This window comes from Microtus oregoni, unplaced genomic scaffold, assembly GCF_018167655.1.
Source record: "Microtus oregoni isolate MIOR12 unplaced genomic scaffold, Mior012 000005F_ref0000423, whole genome shotgun sequence".
In the NCBI taxonomy this organism is placed as follows: Eukaryota; Metazoa; Chordata; class Mammalia; order Rodentia; family Cricetidae; genus Microtus; species Microtus oregoni.
The window spans coordinates 16,947,747-16,962,946 of record NW_024543064.1 but is presented as its reverse complement, the minus strand read 5'-3'; the positions used below and the strand labels follow the sequence as shown (position 1 = coordinate 16,962,946).

Here is a 15,200-nt window from a genome sequence, read left to right as displayed (position 1 = left end):
GATCTGATGACCTCTTTTCAGATACCAGGCACACACATGGTACGCATGCATATACACAGGCAAAGCACTTATACACTTACAATTAAATAAATCTAAAATCAAAAGTATCCCATCTCTCTGCCAGATCTGGGCTCAGAATAATGGGGAAAGGGCCTGAGAAACAGAAGCTCAGACCCCTGTCCTTCTTCGCATTACCCCAACCAGATTTTTTTTCTTTCTCAATATTTATTTTTATTTTATATGTATGTGTCTGGATGAGTTTCTCTGTGCCGTGCCCGTGCAGTGACTTTGGAGACCATCAGAAGCCCCTGGAACTGGAATCACAGATAGTTGTGAGCCTCCATGTGGTTGCTGGGACTTGAACCCAGGATCTCTGGAAGAACAGCCAGTGCTCTTAATCACTGAGCCATCTCTCCAGCCCCAACCTGTGATCGTGAACAACTTATTTTTCCTGGGTTTCAGCTTTATCACCTGGATTCTAACAAAGACAGTGTGGCTGTTTGTGGATGGTGGGAACCAAGATGGTGGAGTGGAGCTGAGCCACTGTGTTGGTCACTCACTGTACCCAATACAGTGCCGCCCTCTGGGTGCTACATTTGATAGATCTGGGTTCAAATCCCACCTCTGCCAGTTGACTTGGACAAGCCTTAAGTTTCTCATCTTACAGTGGGACAGCGTCCTGCCTCATGTGCTTATCACTTTAGTATGTGAAACCCTGATACAGAATCAGTGTGTAAAGATAACAGTCAGGATGGGGATGTAGCTCAGTTGGTAGAGTGATTGCCAAGCACACACAGAGACCTGGGCTCTTTCCCTGGTGTGATGCACACTCACGCTCTCAGCATTTGGGAGGTGGATGCTGGAAGGTCAGAAGGTCAAGATGATCTTCGGAGACATAGTGAGGCCAGACTGGGTTATGTAAGACCCCGTTTCTGAGAAGAATAAATTAGGAAGAATCACCCTTAACGCTTCGGAAGAGCTTCCTTGGTGCCTGGAGCTGGGAAAACTCCTTACGCCATTACCAGGCTTGCTCTCCCGGCAGGAGAAGGCACAGCTGTCACCCCCCCCCCCATCCATAGATAGTAAATAAATGGACAAGCCACCCCAGGTCCAGGGCCCTGCCCTGTTGGATCTTCCTTGTTTATATGACAAGAAGAGAAGTGACTCAATAAATAACGGAAACACAAAGTGGCCATGGTGTGGCAGCATCCACACAGAGGGCAGGGCGTGCAGGCAGTTTGATTTGACGAAGAGGGGAGGCATTGGGGAGGTGTGCGGGAGATTTGGCATCGCCACCTAGCTCAGGGCCTTCAGGTTGGCATGTGCACAATGTGCCCTGAGTCTCATTTCCCTCTCCTTCCTCACTGTTCTTGTTTACCTGTCTTTACCTCTCAGAGTAACATCCTGTCCCTCCCTCCTCTTCTCTCCTGCTTGTTCAGTCTCCTATTTGCCTATCATCTGGGTATAAAAAGCCCCCCCCATTTTCCATATTTGAAGGTTGAGGCTCAAAGAGGTGAAACTGTATAACTCACTGGCTGCAGAGCTGGGATTAGTCCCACCCCATCTGCCAGCTCTGCTCAGGGCTCACATTTTCTGGGACACAGAACTGTTAAGCAAGTGTCCCCTGTACGGGGGATTCATGAATGCCAGCCCCCAGCCTGCGATGCGCAAATACACTTTTGGCCGCTGTGGGCGGACTTCCTGGAAACAGTCCACAAATGAACCCGCCATCCCCAAAGAAGAGAAAGTTACCCCTGGAGATCTTTTTGGGTACAGAGGGGAGGCCCTGGTTGTTTCATTCTTTAGTAGGGGAGGTGTGGAGGTTGAACCAGAGATTCATGATTGTTAGGCTAGCTCTCTGCCCCAGAGCTGCAGCCCTAGCCTGGGTGCCACAGGTTTTCAGAGCTTCCACTAAGAAGGTCTGTGAGCTCATGAGAACCAAGGCTCTGCTGGTCCTCTATCCTACACATCCTCTAAGTCCCTTAACTAATCAGAACTTGGTCCTACCGTCTTCATCATCTCTGACATAAAGTTTCGAACCCCTTCCTCTTGTTATAACTTAAAGACCCGGAAGCCTAACTGGTGGGAACCGGGCCCACTGTGGTCCTGCCTCCCCATTGCCATCGCCTCAGCAAATGCCACATCCCTGTCCATCTCCGCACAGCTCCCTGAGCCCTGTACCTTGAGGTATCCCATGCTCTCGCCCTCCTGCCCAGGCCTAGCTTCCTCCAAGCTGGGATGTCAGGCTTCCAGTCCCAGCATAGACATATCTTTCCAAGTTATCGTGATAAGGTCTCTCTTTTACTCTCCTGCCTCAGCTTTGATTTGTGTCTTTTTCCTCCATGACCCCCTAGACTCCCCAGACCTACCCCACCCTCTGGTGTTGCCCGTCCTGGCACACAGAAGGCACAGGGAAGGGCTTTGTTCCCACACTCGTGGGCCCATAGCAGGGATGGTGGATGAAGGGTTGGTGACACTTGTTCAAATGGTTCTTCCTTTATGACCTAGGGCCAAACTGGAGAAGGAGAGGGATCGAGCCAGGGTCACAGGGGGAAGCCATGGGGAGCTGTCCCAGGACACACAGCGAGAGCGGCGAGTCTTCCAGCTGCACATGTGTGAGGTGAGGTGTGACCCCAGTGAGGATGGGTTAGGTGTGTTTCCTGTTTGCCTCTTCCAGACCCTCAAGGCTTCAGTCACAGGGCCTAGGGCTGGCCAGCTGGGCTGTAGGATGTGACCAAGGTTCAGTGGAGGTTAAGAAGATTAGCCCTGGGGTGGGGAACCAAAACCCCCGTCACCAGGATCTGATCTGGCTTACGTCATGCTTCTTATCCTGTCTTCTGCCAGTACCTTGTCAAAGCTAGAGAGAGTCAGGTGAAGCAAGGTCCAGACTTCCTTCAGAGCCTCATCAAGTTCTTCCACGCCCAGCACAAGTAAGTATCTCCCCTCCTCAACCTTTAATGCAACCCTCTGGGATTTGAGACCCTCCAGGTCTCTGTATGCCTGGACCTCATGAGCAGCACTTCCACCACACAGATGCTGCTGTATAAAGCATTCACTGTGGTTCAGACACTAAGGATTGAGCATAGTGATCCCCCAGTCCCCCAACACCGTGGAGCAGGGAGCAGATACACCATTTAAGCATTTATTCATATATATTGATAAATATATATATATATGTATGTATATATATATATATATATATATATATTTTCAAGACAGGGTTTCTCTGTATAGTCTTGGCTGTCTGGAACTAGTTCTGTAGGCCAGGCTTGCCTCGAACTCAGAGATCTGCCTGCTTCTGACTCCCAAGTACTGGGATTAAAGGTGTGCCCTACCACCACCCAGCTATTTAGACATATTTTATAGACGAGGAAACTGAGGCCCACTTACTAAGTTGTCAAGGCTAGTCAGAGATCTGAACCCAGAGAGTCTCTCCTCTGCATGCCTGCTCTCACCCTCAGGCTGCACGCCTAGGGGTGCCCTATGGGGACCTTCTCCACCTTCTGGCCTCATCTACATTTCCATCCCTCCCTGGTCTCCTTGTTTATCCTCTGGCCTTTCTTAGCTTCTTCCAAGATGGCTGGAAAGCAGCTCAGAGCCTGTCCCCCTTCATTGACAAGCTGGCAGCCTCAATCCATGTGGTAAGTCTAGCCTGTTCCTCAGTTGTGTGTTCAACCCCGTGTCCTTTGGGGAGAGCTGGCTCCCAACACAGAATGAAACACTGCCCCAGTGTGTTGTATCAGGTCAGGCTCTACCCTGCAACATCCCCTCACTGCCCATGGGTCCTGTCCTCTGCCCACAGCTTCGGCAAGCTCAGGAGGAGGAACTGCACAAGCTGACCCAGCTCCGCGACTCCCTCCGAGGGATGCTGCATCTGGAGAGCCGAGAGGTCAGGCCCTGAATCATTCTAAAAGAGATGCCTGACCCATCTTCCCCACCATGGCATACAGAGGGAGGGAAGGAAGGAGAGAAGCCCCCAAGTGTCCCCCTGAGGAGCAGTGCAGCACGGGGCTCTTCCCTCCCAGACACCCTGAAGTCTCCTTTGCATGTCTGAGGTGCAGGAGCACCCAAACCGGAAGAACTCAGGAGGCGGCTACAGCATCCACCAGCACCAAGGCAACAAGCAGTTTGGGACCGAGAAGGTGGGCTTCCTGTACAAGAAAAGCGATGGGTGAGTGACTCAGAGAGCTCAGGCAGCTTCCCCAAAGACACACAGGTCGACATGACGGTTAGAGAAGATGCTCCAGTATCTGTTCTTGTATCCCTGTGGACCGTTTGCACAGTCTGATGGTATACGATTATCAAAGGACAACTGGGCATGTGGCTCTTCGCTAAAGGTCCCTAAAGATTATTCTTCAAAAGTTGCAGCAACAGGGCCATCCCATGGCACTTGCCTTTAATCCCAGCATTTGGGAAGCTGAGGCAGGGGATATCTATGAGTCTGATATCTAGCAGCAGTTAAGATTTACTTACCAAACCCTTAAGCCAGGCGATGGTGGCAGCACACACCTTTAATCCCAGCACTCGAGAGTCAGAGGCAGGTGGATGTCTGTGAGTTTGAGGCCAGCCTGGTCTATAAGATCTAGTTCCAGGACAGGCTCCAAAGCTACACAGAGAAACTCTGTCAAAACAAAACCCAAAGAAAAGAAAAGAAAAGAAAAGAGACTCACCAAACACTTAATATACCTTCATTCTTGCCCTCTATATATAATATACTGTATATGTCTATAAATATGCCTAGAAATGAAAACATCAGGGCTGCAGAGGTGGCTCAGAGGTTAAGAGCACTGACTGCTCTTCTGGAGGTCCTGGGTTCAATTCCCAGCAACCACATTATGGTTTGAGATCTGGTGCCCTCTTCTGGTGTGCAGGCAGAACACTGTATACATAATAAATAAATCGAAAGAAAGAAAGAAAGAAAGAAGAAAGAAAGAAAGGAAGGAAGAAGAAAAAACATTGATTATGCCTTGGTTCCTGTGTTAACTTTTCATTTTAGAAAGTAAAAATTTAGAAAGACCAGTAAGATGGCTTAGAGCAGTGGTTCTCAACCTGTGGGTCACGACCCCTTTGGGCAGTGGGTCTCAGCCTTTCTTTAACACGGTTCCTCAGATTGTGACAACCCAACCATAAAATTATTTCCCTTGCTACTTCATAACTGTAACTTTGCTACTGTTACGCATTGTCATATGTAATATAAATATCTGGTGTGCAGGTAAGATAGTCTTAGATCACCCCTGTAAACCCCCAAAGAGTCGCAACTCACAGGTTGAGAACTGCTGCTTTTTGGGGTCGAATGACCCTTTCACAGGGGTCACCTAAGACTATCAAAAAACATATTTATATTATGATTCATAATAGTAGCAAAAATTACAGTTATGAAGTAACAATCAAAATTTTATGGTTGGGGTCACCACAACATGAAAAAGTGTTAATGGGTCACAGCATTGGGAAGGTTGGAGTCACTGGCTTAGAGGGTAAGGATGTTTACTGTCATGCTTGACCACCTAAGCGCAAGCCCTGGGACCCACACGGTAGAGAGAGAACTGACCATCTTAGTCACTTTTCTGTGGCTGCGAAGAGACACCATGACCACGGCAACTTATGGAAGGAAGAGTTTATAGGGCTTTGTGGTTCCAGAGGGAGATCACCATCGTGGCAGGGAGCATGGCAGTAGCAAGAAGAGCATACAGGGGATGGTATGGGTGTACCCCTCAGTGACACCTCCCAATCCTTCCCAAACACTTCTACCAGCTGGGGGCCAGGTATTCAGACATGAACCTATGTGGACTGTTCTCATTCTGACCACCACCCTGACTCCCTCGGGCTATCGTTTGCCCCCCATGTGTGGGCTCTGGCATGCTCACACACGAAGTAAGTGATGTGGTGAGCTGTGTTTCCTCCATCAGGCTAGAAGTTCTCAGGATACCAGAGTCACACTGACCCTCTAGAATAGGAATTCCAAAGCTTGAGGCTTTCCCCTCATACTGGAAGCATCCTGAGGGCCGGAAGCAGTGAAGCACTGTGATGGGAACGGAAGAGGTCATAGATTCTGCTCTCTGATGCAGGGGGATGAGGTGTGAGCCACTGGTCACCGTTTCTCTGTCCTTCTGTGCTTTAGGATTCGAAGAGTCTGGCAGAAGAGGAAGTGTGGAGTCAAGTATGGCTGCCTGACCATCTCACACAGCATGGTGAGGCCTCTGGGGGTTCTGAGCAGACAGATGCCAAGCTCTGAGATCCAGTGTTAGAGATCCCTGCTAGGAGGAAGGACGGTATCCAAAGAGCCTACTTAGAATCCTTATCCCCTCCCCTGGAGGAACAGGACTTTCTTGATTATTTAATAGACAAAGAAACAAAGGACTCAGAGGCCCAGGGGGTAACATATGTGTCCTCCACTCTCAAATCCCCACAGATCAACCGGCCCCCAGTAAAGCTGACCCTGCTGACGTGCCAAGTGAGGCCAAACCCTGAGGAGAAAACGTGCTTCGACCTGGTGACCCGTGAGTAGTCTGTGTCAACCCCACACTGCCCAGTGCTTCCTCCTGAGAGGCTGCAGCCAGGGCTCTGTATTCAGTCCCACTAAGTAGCCAAAGGCTACCACTGCAGACCCAGGACTCCAAGGGCCTGAGACTTTCATGGTTTCACCTCCCATCCCTCTGAACATGAAAACACATGCTGGGAAGGAGCTGACCTTTCAGGCCAGGAATGTGGTTGACACTGCCTGGCACGCGCGGAGCTCTGACTCCCGTGCTGAGAACCACATAAAACTAGGCACGGTGGTGCCCACCTGCAGTTCCAGCATGGAGGATCAGAAGTCTAAGGGAATCCTCAGTTACATGGGGAGTTTAGGCTAACCTGGACTATGTGAGACCCTGCCTCATTTTTTTTATTAAGCCTCTTGTCTTCAGGGAACCCTCTTAGAAGGATTCGGACCCAAGGCTCCAATGGGGGACTGTTGTCCAGAGGAGAGAGGCACACATAAAGACCCTACAGAAGCCCCAACCTGCTGTAGGGAACCTAGGGCTCTGGGAGGAGAGCGTTTGCAGTTAGCCTTGAGAGACCCAGATTGTAGCATTTTATGAGAAGGGGGGCTTTAAGATGGAGGTTAAGAGGGTGGGAAATGTGGAAGCAGAACACTGAGTCTCCCATAAGTCTTACAAGGGACTTCACATAGAAGTGAGAGACAAGGCCTGGAGCTGCCTCTTTTAGGTCTGGACCTCGTTCCCATAGTCGGGACCATGGGTGTCTAGAAGCAGGGTGCTGTATAATTGAAGCCGTAGACAAAACAGCTTGGGATCCAGTAGGGCTAGGTGAAGAGGAGAAGTAGGAAGCAAAGAAACTAGAATGGGGTGGCAGCTGGAGGTAAGGGCCGTGTCGAGCGGGGCATAAGGGGTGTGCTGAGCACTGACCCCGGATCCACAGCCTCATTCAGAGAGCCTTGCTGGGGTCCTACTTTGGAGATGACTTCTGGAGGTGGTGACGCTTAGGGCCTGGTTTCAGGGGCACACAGGTGTTTGTCCTGGGGAAGGCCTGCAGGATCGGTGGCTGATGGCCTTTTCTGTCCCCCACAGATAACCGCACATACCACTTCCACGCAGAGGACGAGCTGGAGTGTGAGGCGTGAGTGCCGGCTCTGGGCCAGCAGTGGTGGGGGCAGCGCATGGGGTAAGGGAGCTCAGTCCCGACCTGGTCTCCTGTCCCCAATATGTCTATTCCATCTGCACAGGTGGGTGTCGGTGCTGCAGAACAGCAAGGATGAAGCACTGAGTAGCGCCTTTAATGGGGAGCCCGGTGGCGGCCAGGGGTCTTGGGGTAGTGCCAGATTGGATTCCGAGCCCCAGGACCTCACCAAGATGCTGGTCGCTGAGGTGAAAAGCAGGCCGGGGAACGACCATTGTTGCGACTGTGGGGCTTCAGGTCAGTGGCGGGGAATGTTTGATGGGAGGTATGGAGAAGGGGCTCTGGGCTGGAGGCTTTAGCTGTGCTCCTCACTCCCCTGCAGACCCCACGTGGCTCAGCACCAACCTGGGTGTGCTCACCTGCATCCAGTGCTCCGGTGTCCACCGCGAGCTGGGCGTGCGCTTTTCTCGCATACAGTCCCTCACCTTGGACCTCCTGGGCCCCTCAGAGCTGCTGGTGAGAGCAGGGTCAGGGTTCAGAGAGAATGCTATGGGTTTGGGGCGGGGCTCGGGGGACTGGAGCTTGGCTAACTGGGAATGAATCTGAAGTAACCAGAGTGGGGTTGGTAGGGGCGGCACCTGGGGAACTATGGGGAAGGGCTGGACTTCCGAGACTGGACCTTGTCAGGGACGCTGTCCTAGCGCCTGAATTTACCTGCTGACTTTGATACCCTGTGCTGTGCCTCCAGCTGGCCTTGAACATTGGAAACTCCCACTTCAATGAAATCATGGAGGCCCGTCTGCCCTCCCACGGCAGCCCTAAACCCTCTGCTGAGAGTGACATGTAAGGATGGTCTCAGAATGGGGGGGGGGTTGCTAGCTCCCCAGTTCCCAGGGTCTGGGAGAGTCTGGGGTCAGAAGGTTGGAGAGAAGGAGGCCCCCTGACCTGGAAGTCGCCAGGACACTAGATTCTCCTCGAGGGTGGTTCCAGAAGTTACTATGTGGACAAGCTTCTGAGGACCCGCGGTTGTCTGTTGTCTGGGTAGGAGCAGCCGCAGGAACTACATTGTGGCCAAGTATGTGGAACACAGGTTTGCACGCCAGTCCACACCTGATCCCCAGAGACTAAGGACAGCCATCTGCAGCAGGGACCTCCTCTCTGTACTGGAGGCCTTTGCCAATGGGCAGGACTTCGGACAGCTGCTGCCAGGGCCTGACGGGCAGGTGAGAGCCCCTTCCCAGGGCCACTTTTAACCCACCTGCACTCACATGCCCCTCAGCCCCCCTCTAAGACCAGATGTCACAGTCTTCTACCATCTACTCAGATCTCACACATGAAGTGGGAAAGAGAATAATAGCTCCAGCCAAGCAGATCTAGGTTGGAATCCCTGCTGTATCTTTTCTTAGCTCTGCCACCCAGGGCAGTTACTTCTCTGAGTCCTATTTCCTCGTCTCTAATGTGGGTTAACAATCGCCTTGGAAGTGGAAACGGGCAGGTCTGATTAGAGTGTGAAGGCCCCTGCATTTTGGAGATCCGTTCATGAGGGAGGAAGGATTTCAGAATGATCCCGTCAGCTGGAGTGACTGTGACTGATTGGACATTTAAAAACTGACACTGGAGGGGCTGGAGAGATGGCTCAGTGGTTAAGAGCATTGCCTGCTCTTCCAAAGGTCCTGAGTTCAATTCCCAGCAACCACATGGTGGCTCACAACCAACTGTAATGAGGTCTGGTGCCCTCTTCTGGCCTGCAGGCATATACAGACACAATATTGTATACATAATAAATAAATAAATATTTAAAAAAAAAAACTGACACTGGAGAGATGGCTCAGTGGTTAAGAGGACCTGGTTTCAATTCCCAGTATTCACATGGAGTCTCACAACTGTCTGTAACTCCAGTGCCCCCTTCTGGTCTCCATGGGCACTGTATGCATGTGGTACACAGATATGCAGGCAAAACATTCATGCCCATGAAACCGGGGTGTGTGTGGGGTGTAGGCAATCTTTTCAAAACAAAACAACTGGCTGTCTCTGACTGGGGGTGTAGCATCTGTGATGGAACACAGTGAACCTAACCCTGAGTTAGCCCACAGCACGGGAGGTGGAGGAGCAGGATATTTCTGAACAGGCCACCTAGTGGACAGTAAGGGCATAGCACTTGAGTGAGGTGGGAAGTAGGACCTGGGTAAGGTGGACAGCATGGGCACCCTAGAGTAGCAGGAGACCTCCCAAAGAGACCTCGGAGAGGAAGTAGGAGAAAAGCAGAACCTCAGCCCGATGAGGATTTGGGAACACCTTCTCCTTGGGCTGAGGAGGAACCACTGACTGCCTGGGCTTTCTCAGGCTCCCCTAATGTGAGGATCTGTCCATATGGTCTCTTGGGGTTTCTGACCCCTTCATAATCAGAGATGCTGGGGCAACAAGGGTTCAGGGGGGCAGCACCAGGTTGAGGGCAGGTGACAGGGGAAACTCAGGCATGTGTATGTGTATGTTCAGGCACCTGGAGAGCTCGCCCTGCACTTGGCCATCAGAGTCGCCAGCCAGGCTTCCCTGCCCCTAGTGGACTTCCTCATCCAGAATGGGTGAGAGCCCGTCTGCCGTCAGCAGCCTCCCTGTTCCCCCACTCCCTCCTTGTCCCTCCTGCTTTCCCTGGGACTCTGACCCCCTTACCTGCTTGTTTCCCTCCCCAAACCTCCCTGCTACGCCCTCCTTCTAGTGGCCACTTGGATGCCAAGGCCGCGGATGGAAATACCGCCCTGCACTGCGCGGCGCTCCACGGCCAGCTGGACTGTCTCAAGCTTCTGCTGAAAGGGAGAGCTCCCGTGGGGGCAGGTGCGGCCCGAGGCCCCCTCCAGACTCCTCCACAGACCCGAGCACGGGCAGCAGGCACATTCCTACTCCTGACTTGCTTCTGTGCTCTTCTGTGGCCTCAGGGGTGGGGCTGTCATTCCTTTCTAAAGCCTCAGCTTCCTCTCCTGTCCAAATGGGAGTGTCGCAGAGCTAGTGAGCCCGCCGAAAGGTGTATCAGGGTACAGTGATGGAATGGTTCCCTGCTTACCATACAACACCTGTCTTGTCCCATGACACGTGAGCCATACTGCTAATCAGTGAATCCTCAACAGCCTGGTCAGATAGTTTCAAGTATCATATTTATTTTATGATGAGACAGTTAAGACCCAGAGAGGTTAAGTAGGTCACCTAAGGCCGCACAGCTAGGAATCCAGAGAGCCAGTTTTCACGTACCCAGACAATCTGATTCTGAGGCCCACACAGACCTCAAAGCTGCCTTGATTCTGACCATGGTCCCTGGATTTCCCCTTCACAGTAAATGATGCTGGAGAAACAGCTCTGGACATAGCCAGGAAGAAACAGCACAAGGGATGCGAAGAACTGGTGAGTCTGAGGGCAGAGGCCGCCCTCTAACCCTTCCTCACCCCTGCTGACCCTCTGACATGGTAAGCCTTCGCTCTTGGCAGCTGGAGCAGGCACAAGCAGGGACCCTCGCATTCCATCTCCACGTGGACTACCCATGGGGACATTCCATGGGACATGGCTTTGACAGCGAGGAGGAGGAGGAAGAAAAGGTAGGCCCAGCCCTTCCCCTCTGGATGGCATCAGGCAAGAGCCTTATCGGGCCTGCTTTGGGAAGGGGCAAGCTGAGTTGTGGAAACCAAGATGGCCTTGTCCCCACAGCACTGTCCTGTGAAACCCCCAGCTCATGCCTGCTGGGGCAGTGGGAGGCTGGACCTCAGCAACAAGACGTATGAGACCTTGGCTAGCCCGGGACCACCCACCTCTCAGAGCCAGAGCGAGGACAGTCCCCCACCCCTGCCCATGAAAAGCTCTTCTAGGACCATACACCCAGGGCGAGCCGGACATTCCAATGGAGGTATGGTTGTCTGCCCAGAAGTATTGTGAGCATGCCGTTTATTGAGAGACTGCTGCGTAGGGTACTGTGCTGGGCATGCATGCTGCATGCCAGAGATAAGTGTGGTAGTGCATGCCTATAATCCCAGCTCTGAGGAGATGGGAGCAGGAAGATCAGGGAGTTCAAGGCCAGCTAGGGAGACCCTGTCTGAAAACAACAGAGCGAAAGGTGGCAAGCCCATCCCACCATCCAGGTTCCCTTAGACCATCCTCTCCTTCAGGTAAAGGGAGAGATGTTAAGTGATGTGCTTAAAGCTGCCGCCATTTGTGAAGCTTCTGTTGTGCTTGCTCGAATTCTTCAATGCTTCAGTTAACCGAAAAGACATGCGTTTGTGGGGCATGCCCTGTGTGAGCCTAGTGAAGAGATAGAGCCTCGGAAGCAGTCAGTCATAACGTGAGGCTCCACACACTATAAAGTGCTAATACTGGGGGCTGGAGAGATAGCTCAGTGGTTAAGAGCATTGCCTGCTCTTCCAAAGGTCCTGAGTTCAATTCCCGGCAACAACATGGTGGCTCACAACCATCTGTAATGAGGTCTGGTGCCCTCTTCTGGCTTGCAGAATATTGTATACATGACAAATTTAAATAAATATTTAAAAAATAAAAAAAAATGAAGTGCTAATACTGGGAGACCCAGGCTTGGTCCTCTGCAGAATGCTCTCCCAGCACTGAGCAGAGCCTGGCTGTGCTCTTGGACTTGTGTGTTGGATGAATGGAGCTTGCTGCGGGAGGCCAGGAGAGAGATAATGGGGAGGGTGGATCCTGCTGGAGCAGGCAGTGGGTTAGGAGGGCTCCCTGAAGGAGCTATGCCTAACCTGAGCTTGGGGGCTAGGCAGGAATGCCCGGGCTGAGGAGAGCGGGTAGACACGAACAGCATGCTCATCATGACCCTAGTAAATGAGAGTGCCGGGTGGTGCAGGGGCTGGGGAGCTACAAGACAACCATGATGGAGCCAAGAAGCCAAAGTCAGCTTTGGCACTGAACAAAGAGGAAAGCATTTCTTTTTAAAAAGATTTATTTATGTATATGATTGATATATTTGCATGGATGCCTGCGAGATCCTCCCCAAGAGCGGCCAGTGCTCTTAACCACTGAGCCATCTCTCCAGCCCCACAGGGGAGCAATTAAAAAACAAACGTCACTGTGGTTCTAGATCGCTCTGACACCCCCAGTCTGAGGTCAGAGTCTCCTGAGGCCTCAGAGAACCCAAGCAGCCCAGCGTCTTCCTTATCCAGCCTCACTGGCTCCATGGAACCTGGGGGGTTGAGCCAAGCCCCACCTAGCCCTGAAGAAGGCCTCCAGGAGACACCAGGCACCTCCAGGCCTGGGCCAGCATCTGGGACCACCCCTCCTGAGCTGTACCTCCCCGTCAAGTTCAGGTTGGTATGGGCCTAGCTGTGCCACTCAGTATGCCTCCTGACCTCTCTGAGCGTGCTTTGGCTTCTCTGAACAATACCTGTCTACAGTCTGGGTCACAGTCTCGCTCTAGGACCCAAGGTGTAAGCTGCACCTTGGTGGAGCCTTACCTCCTCCTCTTCCTTCTACCTGCTTTTTAGTTTTGGTTTGTTTTGATTTTCTTTTTGATTTTTCTTTTTGATTTTCTTTTTTCTGGAACTCGCTCTTTAGACCAGGCTGGCCTGGCCTTGAACTCAGAGCTCTGTCTCTGCCCCCCCCCCCCCCCCCCCCAGTGCTGGGATCTACCACCTGCTTTTAAGTTGAGCCAGGAGAGCCAAGGAATAGCCCCTGTTGGTGGGAGGACCCTTCTTTAAGCCCTCAGGAAATCTTCACCTGTCAATCCAACTGCCTCGCTTCTCTGCAAACCCTTTTTTTTTCTTTTTTTAAGATTTATTTATTTATTTTGCTTACAGTGTTCTGTCTGCATGTCTGCCTGCAGGCCAGAAGAGGGCACCAGATCTCATTACAAATGGTTGTGAGCCACCATGTGGTTGCTGGGAATTGAACTCAGGACCTCTGGAAGAACAATCAGTGCTCTTAACCTCTGAGCCATCTCTCCAGCCCCCTCTGCAAACCCTTTTGTCTAGACTTGAGTCTGGGGGCATCCTCAGAGCCCTCTGCGGAGAGATCAGTTCCAGACCTCCAGGGCCTGTGATGACCCAGCCTCGGGGCCTGGTGGACTCTGGGTCCCCTTTCCCACCACCTCAGCCTTTTATGTCTACCCGGGTCCCTCTGAGGGGCTCTGGGCAGCTGGGTGACATTGGCCATCCCTGCCTTCCAGCTCAGAGAGCACTCGATCCTACAGACGGGGAGGTCGGATTCTGGAAGACGGTCCCTCTGCCCGGCATCCTCTGTCTAGAAGGAACATTCCGGTAGGAGCGCTGGGTGTGTGGTTTGAAGCGTAGGTTCCCGTGTTGTAGAACTGGTCAAGAGCAGGCACAGAGGGGAGGGAGCCCTCCCTCGATGGTGGCAACACTATGGACCGAGATGGCCACTGTTAAGCTGCTGCCACCTCCCTGCTTTAGCCCAGGACTGCATGAACCTGAGTGAAGCCCACCTAGAGCTATTTCCCAGAGGAGACGCAAAAAGCGCTTTAACAGTGTCCGCTTCATCCTTCTTTTCCCAGGTCGTCCTCGGGGAAGGAGATGGCTCAAAGACCGGGGCTCTCGCGGCAAGTTCTCTGCAGCTTTTGCACGACTAGCTCCTTGTTGACCCCTCTGCATGGCCCACACTGGACCCCAACATTCAAAGCGGGGACTTGAGCCCACAGAATTGGACCGTGCCCCTGCCAAGGACACTGGCCCTTCTGTGTTGGGGCTGATGTCCTGGACCAGGCAGTCCTGAAGTTAGATCTGAGGATGAGGATGCCTGGGCTGGGTTCAGTTATACAGCCACTCAGTCCTTACCGGACCAGGACCGTTTCTCCCTATAAGGATGGGACCCACTTACTATCTTTCACATCCAGGCACTGTCTTGTGGTCTAGTGTTTTCTGTAATGATTCCAGCTCTATGTCCAGACCTTTGCTAGGTACTATGCTAGGTACTATGGATGCCACATGAATAAGACAAGCATCCCACAGGTATAGTCCCTTGCTGGAGAGCTGGTCTCAAGAACGGACTTGGAATGAGCAGACCCTAAAGAAGGAAGATTGCTTCTGAGCCCCCGGGGTCAGCTTTTGTTCATCTCAGAGCTATTCTTTTATTCATCTCTAATAAAGGATTCTCGGGGGAGGGGCGGATCCTGCTGGTTCATTTATGGGTTCTAAAGAGTAATAGGGAAATGAAGGACTCTTGAGACTTGGGGTTCTTTCCCCGGCCCTGGTGAGGGACAGGGCTGGTAAAGAGGAGTGGTCACAGTATACGCAGGGAGTTTTGCCCCAGGAGACATTTGGTGTGGCAAACATTTCCACCTGGAGGGTGCATCCCCGAGGTCAGGGATAACATCCTCCAGCACACTCTCTTTTGTCTGTTTGTGCTGCTGTTTAATAGAATGCTGGAAGCTGGGCACTTTCTACAGCAAAAAGGTTTTATTTGGCAATTAGAAAGTCCAAACAGCTTGTCATGAGCAGCCAGTAAAAGGCCCCCTGACTGTCACAACATCGCAGAGAGGTAGAAAGCAAACACTATGTGTAGTGGTCTCAATTCGCTTTATAGCAACTCACTTTTGTCAAAACTACTGAGAGACAGGCCTCAACCCCTCC

The 15,200-nt window shown here is 52.0% G+C and overlaps 1 protein-coding gene across 1 annotated transcript in view; it reads left to right on the top strand.

Annotated features, from left to right (window-relative positions):
- The window catches only part of Asap3 (ArfGAP with SH3 domain, ankyrin repeat and PH domain 3), a 42,746-nt gene extending 28,016 nt beyond the window's left edge, over window positions 1-14,730 (top strand). The window contains exons 6-25 of the mRNA XM_041651945.1: window positions 2,509-2,620; window positions 2,845-2,930; window positions 3,566-3,641; window positions 3,803-3,889; window positions 4,062-4,171; window positions 6,119-6,188; window positions 6,410-6,497; window positions 7,569-7,617; window positions 7,724-7,914; window positions 8,000-8,133; window positions 8,366-8,460; window positions 8,663-8,840; window positions 10,114-10,199; window positions 10,334-10,449; window positions 10,943-11,010; window positions 11,094-11,201; window positions 11,311-11,506; window positions 12,698-12,923; window positions 13,781-13,871; window positions 14,126-14,730. Coding sequence (XP_041507879.1) covers window positions 2,509-2,620; window positions 2,845-2,930; window positions 3,566-3,641; window positions 3,803-3,889; window positions 4,062-4,171; window positions 6,119-6,188; window positions 6,410-6,497; window positions 7,569-7,617; window positions 7,724-7,914; window positions 8,000-8,133; window positions 8,366-8,460; window positions 8,663-8,840; window positions 10,114-10,199; window positions 10,334-10,449; window positions 10,943-11,010; window positions 11,094-11,201; window positions 11,311-11,506; window positions 12,698-12,923; window positions 13,781-13,871; window positions 14,126-14,200 — 2,242 coding nt within the window. The 3' untranslated portion in view covers window positions 14,201-14,730. The remainder of the gene's footprint in view (window positions 1-2,508; window positions 2,621-2,844; window positions 2,931-3,565; window positions 3,642-3,802; window positions 3,890-4,061; window positions 4,172-6,118; window positions 6,189-6,409; window positions 6,498-7,568; window positions 7,618-7,723; window positions 7,915-7,999; window positions 8,134-8,365; window positions 8,461-8,662; window positions 8,841-10,113; window positions 10,200-10,333; window positions 10,450-10,942; window positions 11,011-11,093; window positions 11,202-11,310; window positions 11,507-12,697; window positions 12,924-13,780; window positions 13,872-14,125) is intronic.
- The last annotated feature ends 470 nt before the right edge of the window (window positions 14,731-15,200 follow it).